Below are 23759 nucleotides of genomic sequence, written 5' to 3'. Positions count from 1 at the left end.
CACCTCGGAATTTTCCCACGCCACTTCCCCCGGCCCCTCCCCCTTGTGGACTACAACTCCCATCGGTCCCCGCGGGTGTGTCACGTGCCTCCGCCCCGCCGTCCTGCGCCCCACGTCCGGCAGCGCGGAGAGGGGCGGGCCTCAGGGTGGGCAGGGCTCCGATGATTGGCGCAGGCCGCTGCCTCTCACCCCGCCCGGCCGGAGCGGAAGGGGTGGGCGGATCCGGAAACGGAGCAGCTGAAAGGCGGAAGTGGAGGCCGCAGCCTGAGACCCAGCTGGGGCGGGGGCGAGAGGAGACCCCGGAGCTGTGAGTAGGGCCGGGAGGGGCTCGGAGCCGGGGGTCCTGTCCCCTGGGGGTGGGGGGCTCTGAGCCGGGGGTCCTGCCCCCTGGAGCTGGGGGGAGGCAGGCCCTGGGGGTGGGGGGCTCTGAGCCGGGGGTCCTGCCCCCTGGAGCTGGGGGGAGGCAGGCCCTGGGGGTGGGGGGCTCTGAGCCGGGGGTCCTGCCCCCTGGAGCTGGGGGGAGGCAGGCCCTGGGGGTGGGGGGCTCTGAGCCGGGGGTCCTGCCCCCTGGAGCTGGGGGGAGGCAGGCCCTGGGGGTGGGGGGCTCTGAGCCGGGGGTCCTGTCCCCTGGAGCTGGGGGGAGGCAGGCCCTGGGGGTGGGGGGCTCTGAGCTGGGGGTCCTGCCCCCTGGGGGTGGGGGGCTCTGAGCTGGGGGTCCTGCCCCCTGGAGCCGGGGGGAGGCAGGCCCTGGGGGTGGTGGGCTCTGAGCTGGGGGGAGGCGGGCCCTGGGGGGCTCTGAGCTGGAGGCAAGGGTGTGATCTGACAAGCAGGGACTGGGCTGGGCCAGGGGTGCTCTGAGCTAAGGAGACCCTGTCTCGCATGCTGTCCTTTTTATTCTCTGCCCCACATGTAAGGTCGTACCCATGGGGTGTGATTGCATGGAGCTTTGGCCAACGCTCACTGTCAGGGGTTACCAGAGATTAGCCCAGGCCCAATGGGTACTGGGGAGTTTTTCCGTCTGTAACTTGACTGGGTTCCTAGCTAGCCGGCGGGGCTGGGGAGCAGCTGAGAGCCTGGGCTCTTTGCACAGGTAACCCCCCTGGTCCCCTGAGACCAGTTTAGGTGGATGTGGGGAGAAGTGGGGTTAGAGCAGAAGGTTATTTTGGATGAGGCTGACTCCATAATCTTGTGCCTTCTCTCACCCCACCCCCTGTACCCAGGACAGCCGCTGCTGGTAACTGTCTTATTACAGGAGGGGAAAAGAGAAGCAAACTCAAGTCCGCCCCCCACCCCATTCATTCTAATGCCTCTCTGGCTCTGAACAGTCAGTAACTTCATAGTAACTTCCCCTTCCTCTGGTTTGTATTGTCACTTGGTAAATGTGTTCTGACTCATGATTCACTTTGCCCCTGCAAACAGCTCTGTGGCCTGCCCATCATTAGGGATCTCCCAGATAACTGGATTGGTTGACTGGGTAATGCCATAATCTCTCTCGCTTTCTTTCTGGGTATTGGACCAGACACAGGTCTGGTCTGATGTATTGTTTCCGAGAGCTAGACTTCCTAGTGTATGTGTAGAAGTTGACTGTAATTTTATAGGTTTATGGCAGTTGGTGCTTATTTACTATTGGGCAGAAATGTCAAGGCAGGAAATTATGTCAAAACCAGGGCTTTGAGGAGCCACTTAGACTGGAATGAGCACTGGCTTGTGAGGTGGGGAGACTTTCACTTCCAATCCTGACTCGGACATAAACTTGTAATGTGGCCTTGGCGGAAGGTGGTGTCTTCTTCTCTGACATGGGCATGATACTTGGCTCACAAGACTGGGAGGTTGTCGCCTAATGTGAATCACTGAAAGTACAAGGAATAAAGGGTTTAACAGAAGAAAAGATGGTGTCCTAAAGTAGATTCCTCTAGCTAAAGCTCTTTAATAAGTGTAAATTCCCCATCCTGGGATTTCACTTAGGTTTTACACCAGCATGTGTATGACCGACCCTTCTTGGTAGGGGGTCCTGTGTTGTAGCACAGTACCACAGTAAGTGTGCAAGATATTTTTCTATAGCACAGAATGCAGGTGCTGTCCCTGAGTATCAAATCTTGGTTAGATACTAGTGCAATAATATTTACTTATTACAGTTCATTTCCTTATTTAAAAGCAGCGTACTTGCAAGCTGACTAGTTAATTTCTCAGCTAGTGTGGCAATGTGGCTTCCTTTGGACTTGACTCTAATCAGAGGTGCTGCTTGAGTTACTAGTTAATAGGCTTTTCACATGGGCCGGGCGGGGCGGGGGGAATTACCATGCTGTGGCAGGTTTACAGAACGACAACCACAACATCTAGCTGTAACTGTTCTGGTTATTTATGAGCAAGTGGTGTTGTACTGCATATTTCTCTACATCTCCTACACTGGTGTTTGTATAGACATTCTCTCCTAGAAATTAGGAGAAATCAATGACTTGTAGCAAAGGTTATTACACTTCTTTCTGAGAGCTTGTATTTCTTAAATTGTCTTGTGTGGGAGACCAAAAGAAAACTGCCCCGGAATGTCAAAAATGGGAGCCTAACGTTAAGTACAAAAATATCAGGTCCTTTATTTCAAGTGTTAAGAACCCAGCAGCTGCCAATGGATTTAGGACCCTAATGTCAGTCTCCTATTTCAGAAAGTCTTGCCCTCTGTGTGTTTTTAAGTGAAGAAAGTAGTTGGCACTGGAGTTCACAGTTGAATATGTATCAAGTTGAAGGTGACTTAACACCTTTAGAGGAGAGGTAATACTGCATTTAAATTGCATGACAGTAGGATCAAACACAGACCTCACCAATACACTGAACTGTAACAAAAAACAAAGGTGAACGGAGTCAAAATGTGGTATTACTAACACTTAAAGGGTCCAGAAGCAGTGTTCCTGACCACTCTTCTGGGCATTAGTGATATTAACCCTCACTGAGGGGACAGGACTCTGAATTTCTGGCTTGGTAGGTAAGTGAAACCGCAACTAACTTTTCATTTACAAGTTATGAAAAGTTTGGAAATCAGCGTGTTAAAGTTAGCACTGTCTGGTTTGGGATCTTACAGGCAGCGTTCGTGTATTTTGATTCACCTTTAGGGTGAGCAGACAGCAAAGGTGAAAAATCAGGATGGGGTGAGGGGGGGCTAATAGGAGCCTATATAAGAGAGACCCCAAAATCACGACTCCCTATAAAATCGGGACATCTGGTCACCCTATTTACCTTTAACATCTGTGCCTCTGTAAATGGCTGTTTACAACTTTGACCTTGATTTAAGTCTTAATGTACAAAGAGAGCTCACGCTGGGACAGTTCTGTTTTAAGGCTGTTGCATGAGAGAAACATACCTCTTCTATTCCTGGCTTTCTGTTTAGAGAAGAGCTCAACATAATTGAGATGTACTGTTTGTACTAAATCAAATTGGCAGAAGAGACAATGTATCCGAACCTTGGTGCCAAGCTAATAGATCACTTGTGGGCTCCTCCTGCTTGAGGTCATTGTATCCAAACTCTTAATCTCCAAGGCCAGGAGTGCTGAGGGACCTGTTAGTCTGGGATACAATAGGCCATGGCCTAACAGGGATTGCTTGAGTTAATGTGCTCATGTCTTTGGAACTTCCTGTTAATATCCCCATGATATACTTGGTTGCTTCTCCTCTGACCACACTCTGGATTGTTCTTTTAAACTTGTAGCTGATAACCGGTGCTTTGGGTGGCCAGACATGGAAGCAGCTATGATTGTTGTGACCTGAATGTGGAATTCTGAGAGCAGTGCATGTAGCCGGCCACCCTGCACCAGGGGTCTGCTACACACAGTGACTGAGTGACCCTGAACCGCAATGTTGAGAAATAACTCAATGTTTCTGGGTCACTGAGTAGCTCACTTTGTTCTGACTGGCTGTAATAATCCTGTTTTGGAAGCTTGCCCTACATCTTCAACTAATGTTATCTTCCAGAGTCATATGTCCAAGTATCTAGATGGTTTTTCATCTCTGTTTAACAGTCACCCTTCCAGAGAGTGAGCCAATGGCCTATACACTTTTATAGGCTACTCCAAGTTACTGTCCGTGTGCTCCAGAAAATGAGCAAGATGAGGGGGTGTATGTTTCCTCATACAACCTGCGAGTTTGTGTAGGCATTCTGGTTAGCCTTCGGACAAGGCAAAGCTTAAGCAATTTAAAACTAGACACTTGAGTACTTTAAATTGCTAAATTCAAGAGCAATAAAAGGGACAGTCAACTTGGTGTAGGCCTGTAAATTTTTTTTTTTTTGTGTGTGTGTGGAGGTGCAGGGGGAAGTTTTCCTAATCTCCCCTGTGTGGGGCGAGGCTAATTGAGAAATAAAGCAAAGCTGTCTGGAAATGAAAGTGCAATTCAAGTGTATCAACAGCGGAGGAGTAACCCTATTCTAAGATTTGCTTCAGTTCTGGTAAGAGAAGCTAGAGATGGAAAAGATCCGTCTTCTGTCGGTACATCATTGTTCCCTCTGGATTAAGGCACCAACTTCAATTCTAGTCAATTACAGTTCAAGTGAGCTTCAGTCTGGGCCAGTCCCCTGACAAATCATCTTTGTGGTCTTACAGCCTCCTTCCTATTAACCATCTTTCTCCCTGCTGCTGTGCAGAAGACCCAGACAGGTGAAAATGGTGACCTAATGAATTACAAAGGAGAGGACAGTTTTTAAAAAAAAAAATTAAAAAACCACTGTAAAGTTCTTTCACATGCAGGAATTAAAACTAGCAACTTTTTCCCTATAATATTGGGTGTTAACTTGTAATGATAGAAGCTTACAAAATCCTTTAAGACAAATGACTCCCCATATTTCTAAGAATTATTCAAATGTGTTTCTGCTATCTCCTTGGTCAGTGTGTTAGAAAACCGCAGTTTCTTGCTGCCGTCCCTCAGGGTATGAACTTTAGTCACTCTTAGGCAAGCAAGGCCTGTTTCTGGTTTTCAGAGCAACTCCATAAAAATTCCAAGCAGTTGCCAGGAAAGTTCATATTGTCTTTGGCTACTACCAACAATGTCTCTGGGAGCAATCAGGTTTATTTTAAGCTCTAAAATAGGTGCCATTTCCTGTTAGCGAGCTGGAATGAGCTGCATGAATCCATAAAAGAATCCGCTTGGCGTCTCATCCTTGTTTGACATTGTAGCGCTCCATGCAGCGAGTTGTTGAGGGTGTGATGATGTCTTCACCCATGTAACCCCTCCACTAACAAAGGAGTGGGGAGCTCTCCAATCCTGGTTCAGAAGTAGGCAGAGTGATCCTTTGGGTGGCAGAGTTCCTGTTACAAGTGGGTTGGGCTCCTCTGTTACTCTGAGCTAAGCATTATCTTCCCCCACCACCACTGCGAATGTACAGACACGGTGAGAGCGGCAGGCTGAAGGTCCTTGTGGGGAAGGCATTGGACTGCGATGTGGACTCCTGGGTTCACGTGATAGCTGCTGCAGACTTTGTTCGTCTTGAGCAAGCCATTTCATCTAGCTGGGCCTCCGTTCCCATCTGTAAAATGGCGCTAATACTCCCCGACATCACAGATGTCTAAGGAGACGTCACAATATACGTGGGGTGAACAAAAATTAGAGATGGGGGATCGTATTAGACTGAGTGATTCTGCCTTCAGGCGCTTACACTGGGATAAACTCTCGTTCTTGGGCGAGAGCTCTCTGTGCTCCCAGAACCAGGCTGTGCTCGATACACGTTCAGAAAGAGACCCTTTCCCAGAAGGGTTTTACCCTCTACCCAGATAACAGAAGAGGGAAGAAGACACTGCACAATCCTTTCTTTGGCTTGTGACAGCACTTTTTACCATATTCTTATAGCACTTAATGGGGAAGTGCCATCCCCTTACACTTGAGATCTTAGTGAGGGTGTTAGCAAAAGTGATTTGAATGGAATCCGAGTGTTGTCCCTGGAGGTGACAGATGAGCCAAGTACAGGGCTGAGCCAAAGCCATATTATAAAACTTGCTTCTGTGGCTGCCTTCCATCACTTTGATCTAGTTTTGCATCGCTGTAGTAGCGTAAACAAAAATGCTATGCTTGGGTGCCATTAGCGAGACTGCAACATCTAATAATATCCTTGTCACCTTCCTTATGTGCTAGTAACGTGTACAAACACAATACCTCAGCTGTTCTAATTGTATGTGTCTCAGTTCAGCCATGGTGATCTAATAGGGCACTATTAGCTGTTTCTAAAGCATTAGTCATAGTGTTCAGCTACATTAAAGCCCCAACCAGAGCAGCCATGCAACTTCCTCTGAATCTTGTAGCGCTAGTATGACCCCGTCTTGGTCACTTTCGTAGCTGGATTAAAATCTAACTTAACTGTTGTGCTTTGTCGGGAGTAAGCTGATGCATTTAACAGTACTAGATCCTAGCAGGTGCTAGCATCCTATAACTTTTCAATTTCCTTCTCCCTTTCTTACGTTAAGTCTGTGCTTATAATGGGGGGTGGCTGATTGAACCCTGTAAGCCTTAGATGTGGTCTAATAAGATGAGAAATTTTCCTTTCATGAATCAAAAAGGAATTCATGTGCATAGTTCTTTGTACTTCATTTTCACCTTATTGCTCCCACTACAGGGGTGACCCCTTCTTGCCATAGTGAGGGGAGTGTTTTCCCCAACTTGCCTGAATTTTAAGGTGAAGGACTGAGGTTAAATGAGGTACCGAGCACCACACACAGCCAGTGGAACAGAAATTCTGCAGCTGACTCCAGACAGAGAGCACCACATCAGTTACATTTGGTTCACGTTTTAAAGAGCTGTTTTCACAATCATGAGTGCTAGAAATATAACTAGCAACGAAGGCTCTAATCTGTGGCGATGGCTGGATTCCATAGCTACAGAACACGGAGTCTTGTCTTAAACATGCCACATTGGCTATCACCGCTATAACATCAGTCTCTAGGTACCGCTGAACATAACCCCTAGCGATCTTTTTCTACTTGGCTTTTTAGTGAGCTTACCACACCCATGAGCCCCATTAAAGAGCATGCCTCCCGTTACTGAAACTGGTAGATGTTACCTGTGGAGACTTAACCTTAATTGCAGTACTCCTCAAAATAGCGAACTAGTTCGAATCCTCGTTTAAGGACTTTCCCCATTAACTCTTCCTGAGACCCAGATAAAGATCTGAGGTGGTGATTGCAATGTAACTAAATTGCCAGATACTGTAATCCTGTCAAGGATCTTGGGTATGTGGCAGTGTTTGAGTTGATCTAATTGAATATCCTGAATTCCTGTGTCTTACTGCAGACTTAACTTGTGTAATGACCTTCCAAAGCATCAACTTGTCCACATAGGGGTGGTGGAGGTTCTGGCCTCTTCACCTTCTGTTCATTGGGTTTAAAACCTTTATCTGTGTGGAGACATTAACATAAGACCAGCCACTGACCATTCCAAGCAGATACACACCTGTCTTGGCGCTAGGTTTTGTAACCAGCGCGCCATGGGAGTTACATTTCTGTGAATTGTTTAAGCTGAAGTGAATACTACAGCCTCCTATCTTCATGTCAACACGCTTATTTTTGACTTTTTAAATCCATTTTTTACACAAGATGTTGATACAAGTGACTCAAACACCCACCTTCCTTGTTGGATGAGAAATTGGTGTTGTAGCATCAGTGGCATGATTCTCTTTCTCCCCCCCCCCCCCCCCCTCCTCCTCCTGAGAACAGTTGAAATAAGGAACAGAAATGCTTTCTACAGGACCTGTTCTTGGAAACAGTGAAATAGGCATAAGTGGCTCCTGTGAATGCTCTATGAAATGACAACTCTGAAAGCATTAGATCAGCTTTAATTTCTCAGGTGCGAATACATTGATTAGGGAGAAAATACTTCACACCGTGTGTGCTGAGGATGTCTAACTGGTTCCCAAATGTCAGCTACAGACTGTGCTTAGCAGATGTGCTCCAAGCAGCTGTCGCAAGTATAACACATCAGAGAATTCCTGGTAACACACGTGAGTAGAACACTTTTAGACAGTGATTCCGTCCCCGATGCCCTGTTCTAGCTACAGAGTCTTTCCAGAAGCTCTCCAAGGGTGTCACTGACAGTGTCCCTCCGGGCAGAGTTTATACCCACTTTGCAGAAGTGAAGTGACTCCTCCAGAACAATTCAGTGACTGGCCGAGCTGGGAACAGAACCTCTCTTGCCATAGGGTTGGAAGAAAAGCCAGCAGAAGGCGCCGCCATAGCCAGAACTGTAGCACTGCAGGTGGCTATACGAGTCCTCGCGGCACAGCCGCACTCTGATCACTGCTTGTTGCTGATTAAAGTCCTGGGCATGTGTTTTACTTGATTTCAATTATGCAAGTTCTGATCATTCCCTTGCCACGTAAAGAGATCACTGAGCTAAACTGGCACACTCAGACTGGTACTAGACATGAATGACCTGACACCTTCCTGAGCCCCGTTTTTATAATGGACTGACGTGGGCCCTGCCTGCCGGCTTTGCCAACTGGTGGTAAAGCAGGAAGATCCCTTGGTTAGCAGATGAGTTGGTGCTTTGCTGGGCAGTTAATGGCTGGCTTGAGAATATCAATCAAGGGAAAATGCAAGAGTTGTCACTGTAGTCAGTGCGTTCTGGATCTTGGGAAGCTGAAGCCTGTACAGCTGTAACATAGTTCGTTACTAATAACTATCTATCTGACAGTCCTTCTAAAGAAACTGAATTCTAGGGTCTCTGTAGCCTTGTCCCACTAGCATTGCCCTGTTCAAATATTAGCAACTTAATTCTCAACTGAATTTCCTCTTTGTGGGTTTGCCTTGCAGTGAGAAGCTTCTGTTAATGAAGCTGAATGACTTAAGGAGACAGCAGCTCCATTAGCTTGAATGCTGCGTAAATTGTTTGCCTCAATTGAATCACTTAGTAAAGCTTCCGCTGGGAGACGCTCCCAGGAGTCTGGCTGGAATTCTTGTCCTGCTCCACACTAAACTCTTCTGTTGGCAGAACAGATTGGCTTGATGCATGTGTGAATGTCCCATGTGCAAACTGGGAGACAGATGGCCTGTTCTGCATTGGTGCTAGGGAAAACCTGCATATCCCGCAGGTTATTCACATCACTTCAGAAGTGACAGAGCTAGACTTTCTCAGTGGCAAACTGTTTCCATTCTCTTTAGAGAACAGCCAGGTGTTGAGTTCTGGGGTAGCCATGCCTCCAACTGTATTTCTGTTGAAAGACTAACTCTTCCTTTTTAGAATGGAAGCGCTTTTAAAATCCAGGTGGCAGTTCCAGTTCTCCTAGGTAAGGTAGATTTACTTTGAAACTCTAGCAGGACTTGTGCCAGCACAGTAGCAATGTGCTACCACTTGACCTGTGATTGGAGCACCTGGATTAGAACCCTGACGGGGCACTTACCGTTGTCCAGCTGCTAGCTCGGTGGGCACGGGACCTGTTCATTGGCCTCAGCCCTCGCCAGACGTGTTCCTTCCTTTAGCTTGCGGAGGGAAGGGCAGGTTGTGGCTGTAGAAATTGTGAAGTGCAAAGTTGTTCAGGAGATGATGTGGGCTCGGGATAGGGTATCTGGGAGAGGAAAGTTCTAAGCTTGCCCGTGTAGTACATGTCCCGCTGTTAGCTGGATCAACTCTCCTATGGTAAGATGACAGTTATGGCTTTCCTCTTGCCAGGCGAGCTTGTCAACTAGCTTATCGGGTTTTTGGCTGGGGGAATGTTCAATCAAAAGGGCTCTGAGTCAGGGAGCTAAACATGTGTTAGTACCCCATGAGGTGTGTACTTCAGTACCATGGTAACCAGCCCCTCAGAGTTTGGAGAAAAGCTTGTGGCAGGGGGTAGGTCAGAACACGTCTGACGAGTGGTCTTTAAACAACCCTTAGACAGGAACCTGCTTTTGTACCAAGGTTTTAGTCTCTCCCTGCCACAGCACGTTGCTTCTCTAGGGCCTGCTAGTGAATGCAGACATCCTTATTAGGGGAAGAGAATAGTTGTTAAATGCCGAACACACAAGCTTTGCAAAGGTAAAGGAGTTAAGGGGTCAAACATTGTACTAACCTTGAGAGAGAGCAAGTGTGCCTTTAATGATCTTAGGTGAAGCAAAACCTACTTGTCACTAACTCCAAGGTGTCCCTGCCAAGGAATTCAGGGAGCATCTTAAGTAGTTGACAATCTAAGTACTACATTGGGGCTTTTTCTTGAGTGGTCCTCACCCAAACAGTGTGTGGCTATTTGCAAAGCTTGCTGCAGATGCAGTCCTCCATCTTTGTGCACAGGTTCCACCATTCAGTGTAGCCCTCTCCAGTGATGGGTAGTGGGCCTGCTGCCGCAAAGACGTTAATGCTCCGAGTGGATTGTGCAAAGCTGTTCTTCACAGTTCTCCCTCAGAATAAATTAATGCAAGCAGAAATTAAGCCACTAACTTGGTTGTCAAAGGGGTCCTATAAAGCCGTAGGATTCATATGAGCTTGCATAAGAACGGCTGTACCGGGTCAGACCAAAGGTCCATCCAGCCCAGTATCCTGTCTACTGACAGTGGCCAATGCCAGGTGCCCCAGAGGGAGTGAACCTAACAGGTAATGATCAAATGATCTCTCTCCTGCCATCCATCTCCACCCTCTTGACAAACAGAGGCTAGGGACACCCTTCCTTACCCGTCCTGGCTAATAGCCATTAATGAACTTAACCTCCATGAATTTATCCAGTTCTTTTAAACACTGTTATAGTCCTAGCCTTCACAACCTCCTCAGGTAAGGAGTTCCACAAGTTGACTGTGCACTGTGTGAAGAAGAACTTCCTTGTATTTGTTTTAAACCTCCTGCCTATTAATTTCATTTGGTGACCCCTAGTTCTTGTATTATGGGAATAAGTAAATAACTTTTCCTTATCTGCTTTCTCCACATCACTCATGATTTATATACCTCTATCATATCCCCCCTTAGTCTCCTCTTTTCCAAGCTGAAGAGTCCTAGCCTCTTAATCTCTCCTCATATGGGACCCGTTCCAAACCCCTAATCATTTTAGTTGCCCTTTTCTAGTGCCAGTATATCTTTTTTGAGATGAGGAGACCACATCTGTATGCAGTATTCGAGATGAGGGTGTACCATCGATTTATATAAGGGCAATAGTATATTCTCAGTCTTATTCTCTATCCCCTTTTTAATGATCCCTAACATCCTGTTTGCTTTTTTGACCGCCTCTGCACACTGCGTGGACATCTTCAGAGAACTATCCACAATGACTCCAAGATCTTTTTCCTGACTTGTTGTAGCTAAATTAGCCCCCATCATATTGTATGTATAGTTGGGGTTATTTTTTTCCAATGTGCATTACTTTACGTTTTATCCACATTAAATTTCATTTGCCATTTTGTTGCCCAATCACTTAGTTTTGTGAGATCTTTTTGAAGTTCATCACCGTCTGCTTTGGTCTTAACTTATCTGCAAACTTTTTCACCTCACTGTTTACCCCTTTGAATAGGATTGGTCCGAGCACTGACCCTTGGAACACCACTAGTTACCCCTCTCCATTCTGAGAATTTACCATTAATTCCTACCCTTTGTTCCCGGTCTTTTAACCAGCTCTCAATCCATGAAAGGACCTTCCCTTTTATCCCATGACAACTTAATTTACATAAGAGCCTTTGGTGAGGGACCACTGGTTGTTTAGCAGGCTTCCTGCTTCTGATGTACTTAAACATTGTTATTACCTTTGGAGTTTTTGGCTAGCCGTTCTTCAAACTCCTCTTTTGGTTTTTCTTATTGCATGGGAGCCTGGCTATAGTAGGGTACGTCTACATTGCAATTAAAAACTCACACCTGGGCTGTGCCGGTTTACTCAGGCTCATGGGTCTTGGGTGAAGAGGCTGTTTAATTGGAGTGTAGATGTCCAGGCTCAGGCTGAAGCCCGGGCTCTAGGATTTTGCGAGATAGGAGGGTCCCAGAGCTTGGGCTGCAGCCCAGGTCAGATGTCTGCACTGCAATTAACAGTCCTGTAGCTGGAGCCCGAGTCAGCTGGAACAGGCAAGACGCAGGTGTCTAACTGCAGTGTAGACATACCTGTAGTGTACATCTGCCAGTGTTTTGAGCTGCAATCATATGTCCTGTATTAAGGCTGGTGGGCGTCAGTGTAGCAGAAGTGGCTTACTCGGACCCTGATATAGGAAGTAACGCCCACTGAGTAATTTAGGTTATCAGCAAATCACACTTCACCCTCTTCCTGGATGTGAAATTGGGAACCCTTCTCAGGGAGGGGAATCCCTGGTGCTCTGATCTGTGCTGGTTGCTGCGGGTTACTGGTTAATTTTTAAGATGCCCTTGTTAGACCCCTACAGCTCTCCATGGCCTCTGTTCTGCCTGTTTTGAGACCACTTCTCCCCATTCCATACTTCCTCAGCTCAGGTTACAGCAGGTGCTCAGATCTGTAGTTCCCCTGCTCAGACCTGGCTCGGTGGGAAGGGCGGTTGGCTTTGGAACGTCTCCCTTGGTCTGAATGAGCCCAGTGTGTCGACTTTCAGAGCCAGTTGCAAGGCTCCACTTAGGTGGTTTTGGGGGGGGATGTTGATGGGGAAAGCTGCTTACCATGACGCTGTTACTGGCTGTGCTTTTAAACAATTGTTGGGGTGCCTAGGTACTAGGCTAGTACCTGATTTGCTAAATCTCTAAAATCAGTATAACCTGCCTTGCTCTGCAGTTTGGCAGGATTTTTCTTCTAAACTGAAATGCCCCAAGAGCTCAGGTACCCGAAATAGGACCGAATAAAGGAACCCTGCAGCCCAGTGTCCTGTCCAGATGCTCCCAGCAGAAATCTAGCCTGGTTACCAAACACTGACACCCAGAATCCCTGAACGTGCACTTAATTATAATCTGTTTCTCAGACTCTCCAGTGGTCAAGTTGAATTTCGTGGCCATTGAAACTCTGTTGTCCAGCAATACCCTTCTAGGGCTTGCAGCGTGTGGCTAGCAATTGGGCTAATGCGTTGGGCCCCTAACAAGCCCTTCATCGCAAATGTAAAGGTGAAAGCGTCTTTTCAGTGCTCTTCTGCGTATTTCTTCCTCTATGTATCAGTCCAGCTCCCCACGCTGAGCCTGCCCACCGACAGTGTGACTGTGAAGGGCGGAAGGTAGAGAGCTGCGTGACGTCCTCTCTAAGGCATTGTCCGACTAGCCAGCTAAGGCGTTGGTTTAAATTAAAATCCCAGCTATAAACTGGTGGTGCAATAATTGTCTGTCTGCAAAACCATTTTGAATAAGCTGGTGATCTCGTAAATGAAACTCACCTCTGAAGGCTGAGTGGCAAGTCGCCATCTGAAGCTTTGTCACTATTCTCTCCTCCGAAGGGTGGCAGACAGCTGCTGTGGCAGGCAAGGGTGAGGACTGAACAGAGCTGGATGCCATAGGGGCATCCATGATGGGCTGAATCATTATAAACTGCTAGGCAGGGTCTTTGTAAAACCTCTATCCCTTGCCTCAAAGCCGGCAGGGCTGCTGGGAGGGGTTTGTAGTTATGTAAGAGTGGTGACTCACCCAGCAGGAGCACACGCCTGGCCCCATGGGGAGCTCCACAGCAAAGCAAGGAAACACAAAGGTACAAGCTTTTGCCTGAACCTCATGTGACCTCTGACTCCTGGGTTCTCTACCTCTGAAGAACTCTAGTTTCCGGCAACTGTGTGGTATGAACCTAACTGCGTAGTCACCAGTCCTGTGTGTTTGAACAGTTTATTTAGGGTAGTTGCAGTTGGTTGCTATTCCTGCCCTGCCAAAGTCCCGAACTACAGCACTTGGCTTTCACCGGAGAGTCCACTTTTCCTTTACCCCCAAACAGAACGGGTCTTAAATCCGCAAGAAGTGTTTCTGAAGATGGCCTGGTGCCCCCTGCAGCTCTTGGTAGAAATCCACTAAATAGCATTGCCTTAGGCCTGATTCTTGACCCTTCTGTTTTAGGGTTCAACCCTTGAATCTTTTGGCAAAACTTACTGGAGGCTGCAGTCACCACAAACTTTGGGCAGGTACATGGACAACATGTTTCATATGTTCTCTCTTGCTTCGCTTAAGTCTGTCCCCTTCCTGCTTATTGAAAAGGGATTCACTTCTGTGCATTCAGATTTGATGTGTAAAAATAACTCCTTGTATCAGGTCTTAAAGTGTTGCTCACCTGTACTCCGAACCCCCCCTTCCCTATCGTGTCCGTTCCAATGTGCCACAACAGGCACAAACTGCCCCCTTGCGCTTTCCCTGGCTTGCCTCTGCCCACTGGCAGGATTGGCAGTCTGCAGCTTCGGCTTGGACTTTCCGTTCATTTGTCCCAGCTACACTGTTAACGTCTGTGGTCTGCCTCTCCTAGCTGAAACGCCCAGGGTAGTGAGCCCATGTTAAACCAAAAAGTACCACTGCATCAATTTTGGCTTGTGGTAAAAAGGAGACCGGAAAATAGCTATAAACACTAATAGAACAAATGACAATGACTTGTAATGCAAGTTGTTAGCTGGTAGATATCCCTAGCTAGGCAGTCTCATTTGCCTCTTAAAGTGTGTGTGTGTGTGTGTGTATTATATATAAAAAAAAAATTTCCCCCCTCTTAGTCTGCATTCTGAAATCTCACTAATTGGAATAGGCCCCATGGCTTGGCTTGCATCATAACCAAGATTGCAGAGGTTCTCCTCTGAACTTCTCCTGCACCAGCCTTTCTCTGATCAGTTGAATAGTGAGCAGTTACTTCTGTGCATGGGAAGGAGTTATTGAAAGCGAGAAGCTAAAGATCCAGAAATCCTCTGGAAGTGGTATCTTGAGGCAAGGGGTGGAGGATGTAGCAAGTGCTGGGATTCCTCCTCTTAACCAGTCTCTGCCTCCTTCCAGAAGGGAACTGCATTGGCGCGCAGACTGGATGGTAGGAGTCGGGACCAGGCACTGACGTGCAAGTCTTCGTTCAAACTCATTATGATGCTACTTTCTTTTAAATGAGAGTCACTATTGTTTTAATTGAAGTCACTAAGACACAGGATTTGGGGACTTCATCAGCAGAGTCAAGGAAGGGGTAGGGACGGTTTTGTGGCCTGCAGCATGCAGGGGGTCAGACCAGATGATCATAATGGTCCCTTCTGACCTTAAAGTCTGAGTCTGAGAGAAACAGACTTCAGAAATAAGCTCCTACTCCACCAAGTGTAACTGAGGACTCCAGTCTAATTGTATGGGGGCACGAGTCCATCAGCTCTCAAGAATGCCTGCTTGACTGGCTGGGGACTTGAACTTCTGTGGTGTGGTGTGAACATACCCTTAAAGCTGAGCTGAGAATTGGCAGCCTGTCTGTCCTGCTGCCCCATGTCCCAGCACACCTACTTCGTTTAAAGTTCTCAGTCTTTCAGCTGAGAAGTATTGACCCAAAGCACCGTTGTCCATTCACTTGCAGATGTTCATGCAAAAGGGTTGTAAAATAAAAACGCTTTTGTGACTGGCAGGAGCTGATCTGCAGCAAGGCATAGTGTGGATGGGAGCGGCGGAGCTTCCATACACTTACAGAGGTTAGAAAACCATGCGTCTCAGCACATCTTGTGAGCAGAACTGCACCCATATTTGGCATATGCACAAACTGAACCCTGCTATTTGTAATGTGGCTAATCATATAAACTGTCTTCTGTCTGAAATCAGTTAGCTGTTTGTTCGGCTTTAGGCCTTTGCCAACTTTGAGTTGAATTCAGAATGTTTTTATACCTAGTTGTAGGCCGGAAGACATCAAATAGACTTAAAGCCAAGCAAGAAACAGCAAATACTTACTGTACCTTCCCTGCTGCATGACTTAGCTCTCAATGATTGCATGGATATAAGAGACAGTGCTTTCCCAATTGTAAGACCACACTGTAGCTGGCAGTGAAGGCTGGACAAAAGTCCAAGTTGCAGTTGCAAGAAATTGCTTCCAGCTGGCATCAGGAAGTCAGGGAATTTGTCTCTCCAAGTGAAGTGTTGGGCATGATCCCTTCTGTACTGGTTTGGTGTGTGCTAGCTATGGGACTGAAACCCAGCAGTGCACTGCTGAATTATGTCAAGGACCTAAAGAAAGCTTGTGTGGCGTGCCTAGCAAAGTCTGGCCCTGGTGCCTGATTTGAGCTACTGTGCTTCAAATATTCTTCTGAAGCAGAGACTAGAATGCGTACGTTCATCCTTTAACCAGCTCCAGCACTGGTAAAAGGTGCTGCATTTACAATCCTGAGCGCAAGTTCTCGTTCCCCGTGGAACACCTACAGAAGCAGGGCCAGGTTCCTCCTGGCCCTTACCTCCCCCAAACACGTGGAGGGGCCACCGTTATGGAGGCACGAGGTATTGCTGCTTTGGCCAGGAGTCTAGTCCCAGGAGTAAGATGCTTCAAACCCCTGGACCATGCAGTCTCCTTATAAACTTTTCTTTGGGAGTGGGTGACTTGGTGCCTGCTGAGAACAGTCGTACAAGCTGTACTTCCTCCGGTGATTCTGCTCTGGCTTATGTGATATGACCTGATTGCAGGATCCTGGGTCTTCGCTTTACTTGGGAGGTGGTGAACTAGGAATATGGGTCCCTTTGAGACTTGATGTTGCCAGCAAACTTGTTTCCTTCTGTTGCCTGCTCTGGGAATCTCCCAATCTCATTTCAGAGGTCATTGGTTGAGGAATAATTTGCATGGTATTCAATGTGCAGAATGTGACCGATCTGAAATAGCAGGTTAGTGTTTGCGTGTTGCTGATAGAAGCTGCCCTCTTTAAACCAAGTCAAGGTTAAACAAGCAAAAGCTATTCTGCCACAAGGAGGGCTACATGATTAGAGGAGAAATTCTGAGGGGTGGAGGAGGCCAAGTGCCTCCGCCTGGTACGGAGGCAGAGCCTTTCACATGCACATCTCTGATCTGGATGGGAACCAAGTTGGCTGTGGCTAGAAGTAATGAACATCGATCTCGTCAGAGTCTTGCAAGACTTTCTGGTGAAGTGACGTCTATGTCTCCAGAACCGTGCCAGCTGGCATCCTTGCTGGCATTCTCAGAGGACATGGGGGGCTAACGCATAACATCTTACAACTAGAAGTGCCTTTCCAGAAAGGGATTGGGGAATGCTAACAGCATTTTGGGCTGTATAAGTTGGGGCATTGCCAGCAGATTGAGGGACGTGATTATTTATCTCTATTCAACATTGGTGAGGCCTCACTTGGAGTACTGTGTCCAGTTTTGGGCCCCACACTAAAAGAAGGATGTGGAAAAACTGGAAAGAGTCCAGCAGAGGGCAACAAAAATGATTAGGAGGCTGGAGCACATGACTTACGAAGAGAGGCTGAGGGAACTGGGATTGTTTAGTCTGCAGAAGAGAAGAATGAGGTGGGATTTGATAGCTGCTTGGAACCCCCTTTCAGGTAGTTGAAAAGAGGATGGATCTAGACTGTTCTCAGTGGTAGTGGATGACCGAACAAGGAGTAATGGTCTCAAGTTGCAGTGGGGGAGGTTTAGGTTGGATATTAGGAAAAACACTTTCACTAGGAGGGTGGTGAAGCATTGGAATGGGTTATCTAGGTAACCCTTCCTTAAAGGTTTTTAAGGTCAGGCTTGACAAAGCCCTGACTGGGATGATTTAGTTGGAAATTGGCCCTGCTTTGAGCAGGGGGTTGGACTCTATGACCTCCTGAGGTCCCTTCCAGCCCTGATATTCTATGATTCTATTTTTCTAATGCTGGGAAGCTCTGTTCTCATCCCAATGGATGTTGAAAAGACAAACCAAGGGCTTACAGGTGCAGCTCACGCATGGTACCCAGACACAGCTTTTCTGGTAGGACTGTCTCTAGCTAGTGTGACCAAGGGTTAGTGCTTCGGGACCTTGAATTCACTGCATTATCTAGCTGTGAATGTTGGTGACATGAGTAGTTCTCAAATTCTAGGGGTGTTCTCTCCTTGTTCTGCATCAGGAACAGCACACGCTTCCTTTGTTCCTAATGAATGAATTCCCATATGCTTAATGTCATCGGGTATGATCCTTTTATAGCAGAGCATTATGGCATTTAACAGAAAACCAGGCTAATCAAAAGCAAATCAATCGCTCTTCTCCCAGCAGTGTCTTGTACAGATGAGCTTCTGGTGGAAGCTGGTCCTTCCAAGGGAAATCATGTGAAACGTTTGTCATGGCTTTCTGCCTTAGTCTGCAGGTAGAGAGAACCGTGGCAGGAATGCCTGGCTTTCTAGTCACTTATTACATGCACATTCAAATGAGCCTCATCCCTGGGCGGAGTGAAACCGGCATCCAATCCTGTTTGCCTGTAATAACTTGGTTGTCGGTAGTGTCCTGAGAAAGTTTAGCATTGTTGTAGGATTCATTCTAGACAAACTGTTGCTGGAAGCATGGTTTTGCTGGTAATCTGGAATTTGTTGATAAGATGGACTGTGGGGAGCTGATGCTGCTTCCTTTACCTATGACCATGCCACTCTAGAGCATGCTGAACTCCGAACCCCGGCCTTTGCTAAGGAATTGCACTAGTGCAAGTGTGACAAGGTGCTGAGCCGGAAGAGCGCGGAATCCGCCCCCTGCCATGCCAGCCCCATCTAAGTGAATAAAGTGGAGCTGGCTAGGACCTGCCCTAAGTGGGGGAATGAGAGCCAGCCGCCAGCCCGGGGCTATACAAGAGGCTGGGAAGAAGCAAGCGAAGGTGGGACAAGAGGAGAGTGAGGGGGTGCAGGCAGAGAGAAAGCTCTTCCCTCCTGGGTTCAGACATGAGGAACCCAGAGCTGTGCACGCTGTATGGTGAGAAGGTGGTGGGAGCACAAACGTGTAAATAAAAGCACCAGTGGTTTCAGAATCAGAGGGTCTCTGAGTGACTTTATCTCGGCCCGGCAGGAGCCAAGGGGGCCCTGCTGTGAACAGTTACTGTACGAAATGACAGGTATCTTCTTTCTTCATGTTCTATGATCAGGGTCTGAAATCTTCTTCAATGTCGCTGTTTCTATACGTGCACATTCCCAAATCCTGTCCGGAGTTGGTGTGAGAGTGGTTTTCCATAGCTGCCTTCACAAACCAGTAATTACTGACCGGGGTTCTTCACATGTCTTGGCAACGTGACATTTGATGGATGATTGCTCAAGTAGTGCTTGTATTGTGGTACTACTCAGCTATTCTCTCTCCCCCGCTGCTCCCCAAATCAGGGCTCTGTTCTGTTTGGGGGGACAGCCTCTCGGAAGCTGCTCCGGCTCCAAAGAGATTACAATCTAAAGTGGTTTGTCCTGCAGGAAATCTCCTAGGTAGCTCAACCTGAAAGCAAGATTAGTCCTACGTGAAGTTCTGAAGTCGCTTCCAAACCCCCTTGCTACCCACAGAGTTTCTTTAGGGTCAGAAAGCTCAAGGTTCTGTTCTAACTCCTCAGTGTCCCTACAGCGCAGTTAGGTACAATCCTGAACAGAGTTCTCCCAAAGCAAGCCATTTTCCTGTAGGCCATCTCTGGCAGCCCAAGCTGGACTGCTCCTCACAGCTTGTCAAGTGCCACCTGGACATGTGTGCACTGCCAGTCTGGAGCAGCTGGGAATCCTAATGACCAAGTCCAATCTGTGGCTGGGTGAAATGTTGGCTGAGAAACGATTCTATCTAAGTGGGTCTTTGCAAATGAAGATATTGACATCTGAGCTCTGACCTGGGGTCCTGGAAGTGTACTGCTTGAGAAGGCTTGGGCAAGAGTTTCTTTTCAGGAAACTACCAAAAGGGAGTCCTGCCGGTCATGCTTGGGATGCCAACCCAGGAAGACAACACTGGCTTTTCGAAGCTTCCCCTAGACTGCCCTTCGTCAAACCGGAAGCGCGTTCACTTATGAAGCTGAAGTGCTGATAAGGAAATAACTGTTTTCATATCTGATTGGGCTAAATTCTTCACTGTGGCTAAAATGATAAAATCTATATTAAACAGAGAGAGAGGAAAAGGGAGCCTTTAACAGCTGCAAGCCAAGGTAATTATCCTTCCCCTACAGTGAATAGCGCTATGTGGCTGGAGGAGGCACAGTTGTGGGGCTTTCATGTGTGTGGAGCTTTGTCTATTTTGTGTGATACAGCAATTTGCCTGTCGCTTTTACTCATGCCTTTGGGATAATCCGTATACATTTGCAATATTGGGTTAGTATTGCATCTCTACTGTAAGAGGAACAGAACTGTGACAAACCAGTATAAATAGACCAGTGCACTGGGGTCAAACACTCTGGATGATAACATACGGTGGTGTGTCTCATACTGAGACTAATGCCTTTAAATAAAAAAAAAATACATTGCATGTATTGGGATGGTGAAGAGCAGGAGTAGCAGCTTAGCATGGGCTGGACTGAAGTGACAGACTGGACAGGGATTGAAAGCATACAGTGTAACCTCAGTTACAACCCCAGAGTTACAAACGGACTTGTCAACCACACACCTCCTTTGGAACTGGAATTACGCAATCCGGTAGCAGCAGAGACCGTTACAATACTGTTAAACGTAAACTACTAAAACATAAAGATTTGACAAGGTAAGCAAGCTGTTTCTGGGCTTGTTTCATTTAAATTAAGATGGTTTAAAAGCATTTTCTTCTGCATAGTAAAGTTTCAAAGCTGTATTGTCAACGATCAGTTGAAAACTTTTGAAAGAATCATGTTTTGTTCAAAGTTATGAACCCCAGGAATGGAGAATTTTCCTAACACTTGGAGGTTCTACTAGCTAAAGTTAATATAACCCTTGCTGCCCACTGCATATGCCAAAATTGATGATTGGTTGATTTGGTCATTGCTCCCACTTCTCCATACTAGCAGTGTTAGTAGCAATCACTAGAGCGCCTGTTAATTTCTATGTATGAGACTGGTCACTTCATAGCCTCTGGAGCATTGTCTACTACAGTGAGGTGGCAAATCTGTAGATCGTTTAAATCCAAAGCAGGCCGCAAAGAGTTCAAAGGGATCTCTCAAAACTGGGTGACTGGGCAACAGAACGGCAGATGAAATTCACTATTGATAAATGCAAAGTAATGCACATTGGGAAATATAATCCTAATTCTACATACAAAATCATGGGGTCTACGTTAGTCAGTCAGATTTTGGAGTCATCGTGAATGGTTCTGTGACAACATCTGCTCAATGTGGAGCAGCAGTAATCAAAAAGCTAATTAGGAACCATGAGGAAAGGGGTAGATAATAAGACAGAATTATCCTAATGCCATATGTAAATCCATGGTATGCCCACACCTTGAATGCTGCTTGCAATTCTGGTTAATCCATCTCAAAGACGCATTAGAGTCGGAAAAGGTACCGAGAAGGGCAACAAAAATGATTGAGGGTATGGAACAGCTTCTGTATGCAGAGAAATTAAAAAGATGGGGGCTGTCCATCTTGGAAAAGAGATGACTTGGGGATGGGGGGGGGGGTCTATAAAAGTCTGACTGGTGTGGAGAAAGTAAAGAAGTATTTACCTCTTCACATAAAACACAAACCAGGGATCAGCCAATGAAGCAATAGGCAGCAGGTTTAAAACCAACTTCATCCAACGCCAAGTCCATCTGTGGAACTTGTTGAACAGGGGATGTTGTGAAAGCCAAGTGTATAACTGGGTTCACAAAAGAATGAGAAGTTGATGGAGGGTAGGTCCAGCAATGGCTGCTAGCAAAGTTGGTCGGGGCACAATCCCATGCTCTGAGTGTCCCTAAACCTCTGATTGCCAGTAGCTGGGGGTGGATATCAAGCGATCCAGCCCCTGACAAATTGCGTGGTTCTGTTAATTCCCTCTGAAGCATCTGGCATGGGCCAGTCAGAAGACCAGTTATTGGGCAAGATGGACCATTGGTCTGACAGTCTGGCCGTTCTTGTGTTCTTAGTTGGGAGTCACTCTCTTCCCATCCAAACAGAATAAATGTTTGACTTCCTTAGTGGTGTGATTCTCATACAATGATTCTTAATGTGTCATCCTACAGACTACTTTGTAAGATTCTCTGTCCTTAACACCCCAACTCCCCATGACTTCCTGTGTTCCAATCTCTGGACCACCCAGTGCTTCAGGAACCCCTGGTTTAACAGACTGCATTTGGCTAAGTTACCTAAGCTCTTACAGTTGTAAGCATTCCTGAGCTCCGACCACGGCTTCACTTTAGGGGGGTGGCTTGATACTCAGTTTGCTCATAAGGGAGGAAAGGGGCTCTGTCGTACCGTCCATGCCAAGGCACTGAAGATGGGTTAATCCCACTCCCTGTGTAGCTAGCATGACTTGCCAGAGCAAGTCCCCTAGTATGTGTATTGGTTCTAATGACTTCTGCCATCGAACAGTTTCACAAAGGGGCTGGAGGTGGGGGAGGCTCATGCAATTTGGCTGATCTGTGGCCTGTATGAAACTAGTCTGTTCGTGATCTGGTTTTCGGTAGGCAGGTGTCCAAACACTTGGCAGGAATTGCTCTAGGGTTCTCCGCTACCTGTCTTAGCAGCGAGGAGAGCGTGGTGCGTGGCTAGTGTCCCTGGGGACAGGCTCCAGAGTCTGGGACTCACTTCAAACCAAGTACTCGGTGAGATCACTGGCGAGGGCAAGCTGAGGGGGGTTGGTCTCGAGCATTAACAAGTACCTGATCCTTCCTCCAAGGATGGACCGATAATGCACCCTGTTTACTTGGAGATTCTGATTGGGAGGGGATTCCTTCCTGCTTCTGCAGGAGATGAGCTTGCTTCTGCAATACATGATCAGACCAAAATCCTTCTGCAGGGGATGCTACTAATGCGCAATCTCTAATGTCTTCCTCTTCCAGTTGGAAACCCACCTTCCCTGAGTGCATCGGAGTCCACAACCAGCACAAGCCCCTGAAGTCCGGGCTCTTGGCACTGCTGCACTGTAACGGACCATGGCGGGTCGAGGTGGAGCTGCTCGACCGAATGGACCGGCTGCTGGAAACAAAATTTGTCAATTTAAACTTGTCCTCTTGGGGGAGTCGGCAGTGGGGAAATCCAGCCTCGTCCTGCGGTTTGTCAAGGGCCAGTTTCATGAGTACCAGGAAAGCACAATCGGAGGTGAGTGCTCAGGGCCGTGATGGGGAAGCCACAAGAGCCCCGGTCCATGAGCTAGAGGGTTGGTTTCAAAGGAGCAGGGGTTAGGCTGGAACTCAAACTCCCTAGTTGTGCCACTGATGCTCACCTTGGGCGAGTCCCTTCCCATGCCCGAGTTCCTGATTTGTAAAACGAGGGTAATTCTTGCCGGGCTCAGCAGTTCGGGATCTGCTGTAAGTGTTCATTAAAGCACTCTGCAGTTCTTGGGTCAAAGGACCTCTCTGTTTAAAGGCTGGCTTGGATCCCAGTGTTAGGTGTGGGGTCGGTAAACTCGGCCTGTTGCCTTTCCGAAGCCGGTGAAGGGAGTTCTAGAATCCTTACGCTTTCATAGGCTGACGACCTTGCTCCAATGTCCCTTCTCACTGCGATGGGGGAAGTTGTCACAGGCACATTACGTTGTGGCCTGTGTGGAAAAGTTCACTGAGACCCAACATACTTTGTGCTGAGATTGATGTGTTCTCAACGGGTACCCAGGAGAGTCTGCTTAGCACTCTGTCAGCTGGGAACCCCTGGCCTGAGGGAAGGCGATCTTGAAATGACTTTCTTAGAAAGCTGCTGCGGTGCATGGCGAGCATGGGGTTTCCCCAGTGTCCTCGACTCACTTTCCCTTTCCGCACAGCTGGCTGCCACTCTCCACCCCCCAGTCAGCTGCGGCAAAGATGCCGTGCTCAGAGAAGCTGCTGGGCTTGAAAACCTCTGAAATGAACCTGGCAGCCTGAGGTAGTCTGCCGCGCTGCCTGCTGCTGGGAATTCCTAAGACTGGGCTGGTCCAGTATAGC

General features: G+C 47.5%; 1 protein-coding gene across 2 annotated transcripts in view; it reads left to right on the top strand.

Annotated features, from left to right (window-relative positions):
- Nucleotides 1–204: 204 nt before the first annotated feature.
- The window catches only part of RAB5C (RAB5C, member RAS oncogene family), a 32438-nt gene continuing 8883 nt past the window's right edge, over nucleotides 205–23759 (top strand). Inside the window, exons 1-2 of one of the 2 annotated variants that reach the window (XM_054014591.1) lie at nucleotides 205–307; nucleotides 22686–22944. In XM_054014591.1, the coding sequence (XP_053870566.1) occupies nucleotides 22779–22944 (166 nt within the window). In that variant the 5' untranslated portion in view covers nucleotides 205–307; nucleotides 22686–22778. Of the gene's footprint in view, nucleotides 308–13885; nucleotides 13965–22685; nucleotides 22945–23759 lie in introns of those variants that run through there. The other variant, XM_054014592.1, reaches the window with a different exon arrangement.

The sequence above is a fragment of the Malaclemys terrapin genome, chromosome 25 (genome assembly GCF_027887155.1).
Source record: "Malaclemys terrapin pileata isolate rMalTer1 chromosome 25, rMalTer1.hap1, whole genome shotgun sequence".
NCBI classification, from domain to species: Eukaryota; Metazoa; Chordata; order Testudines; family Emydidae; genus Malaclemys; species Malaclemys terrapin.
This window is presented reverse-complemented; position numbering and strand designations above follow the sequence as displayed.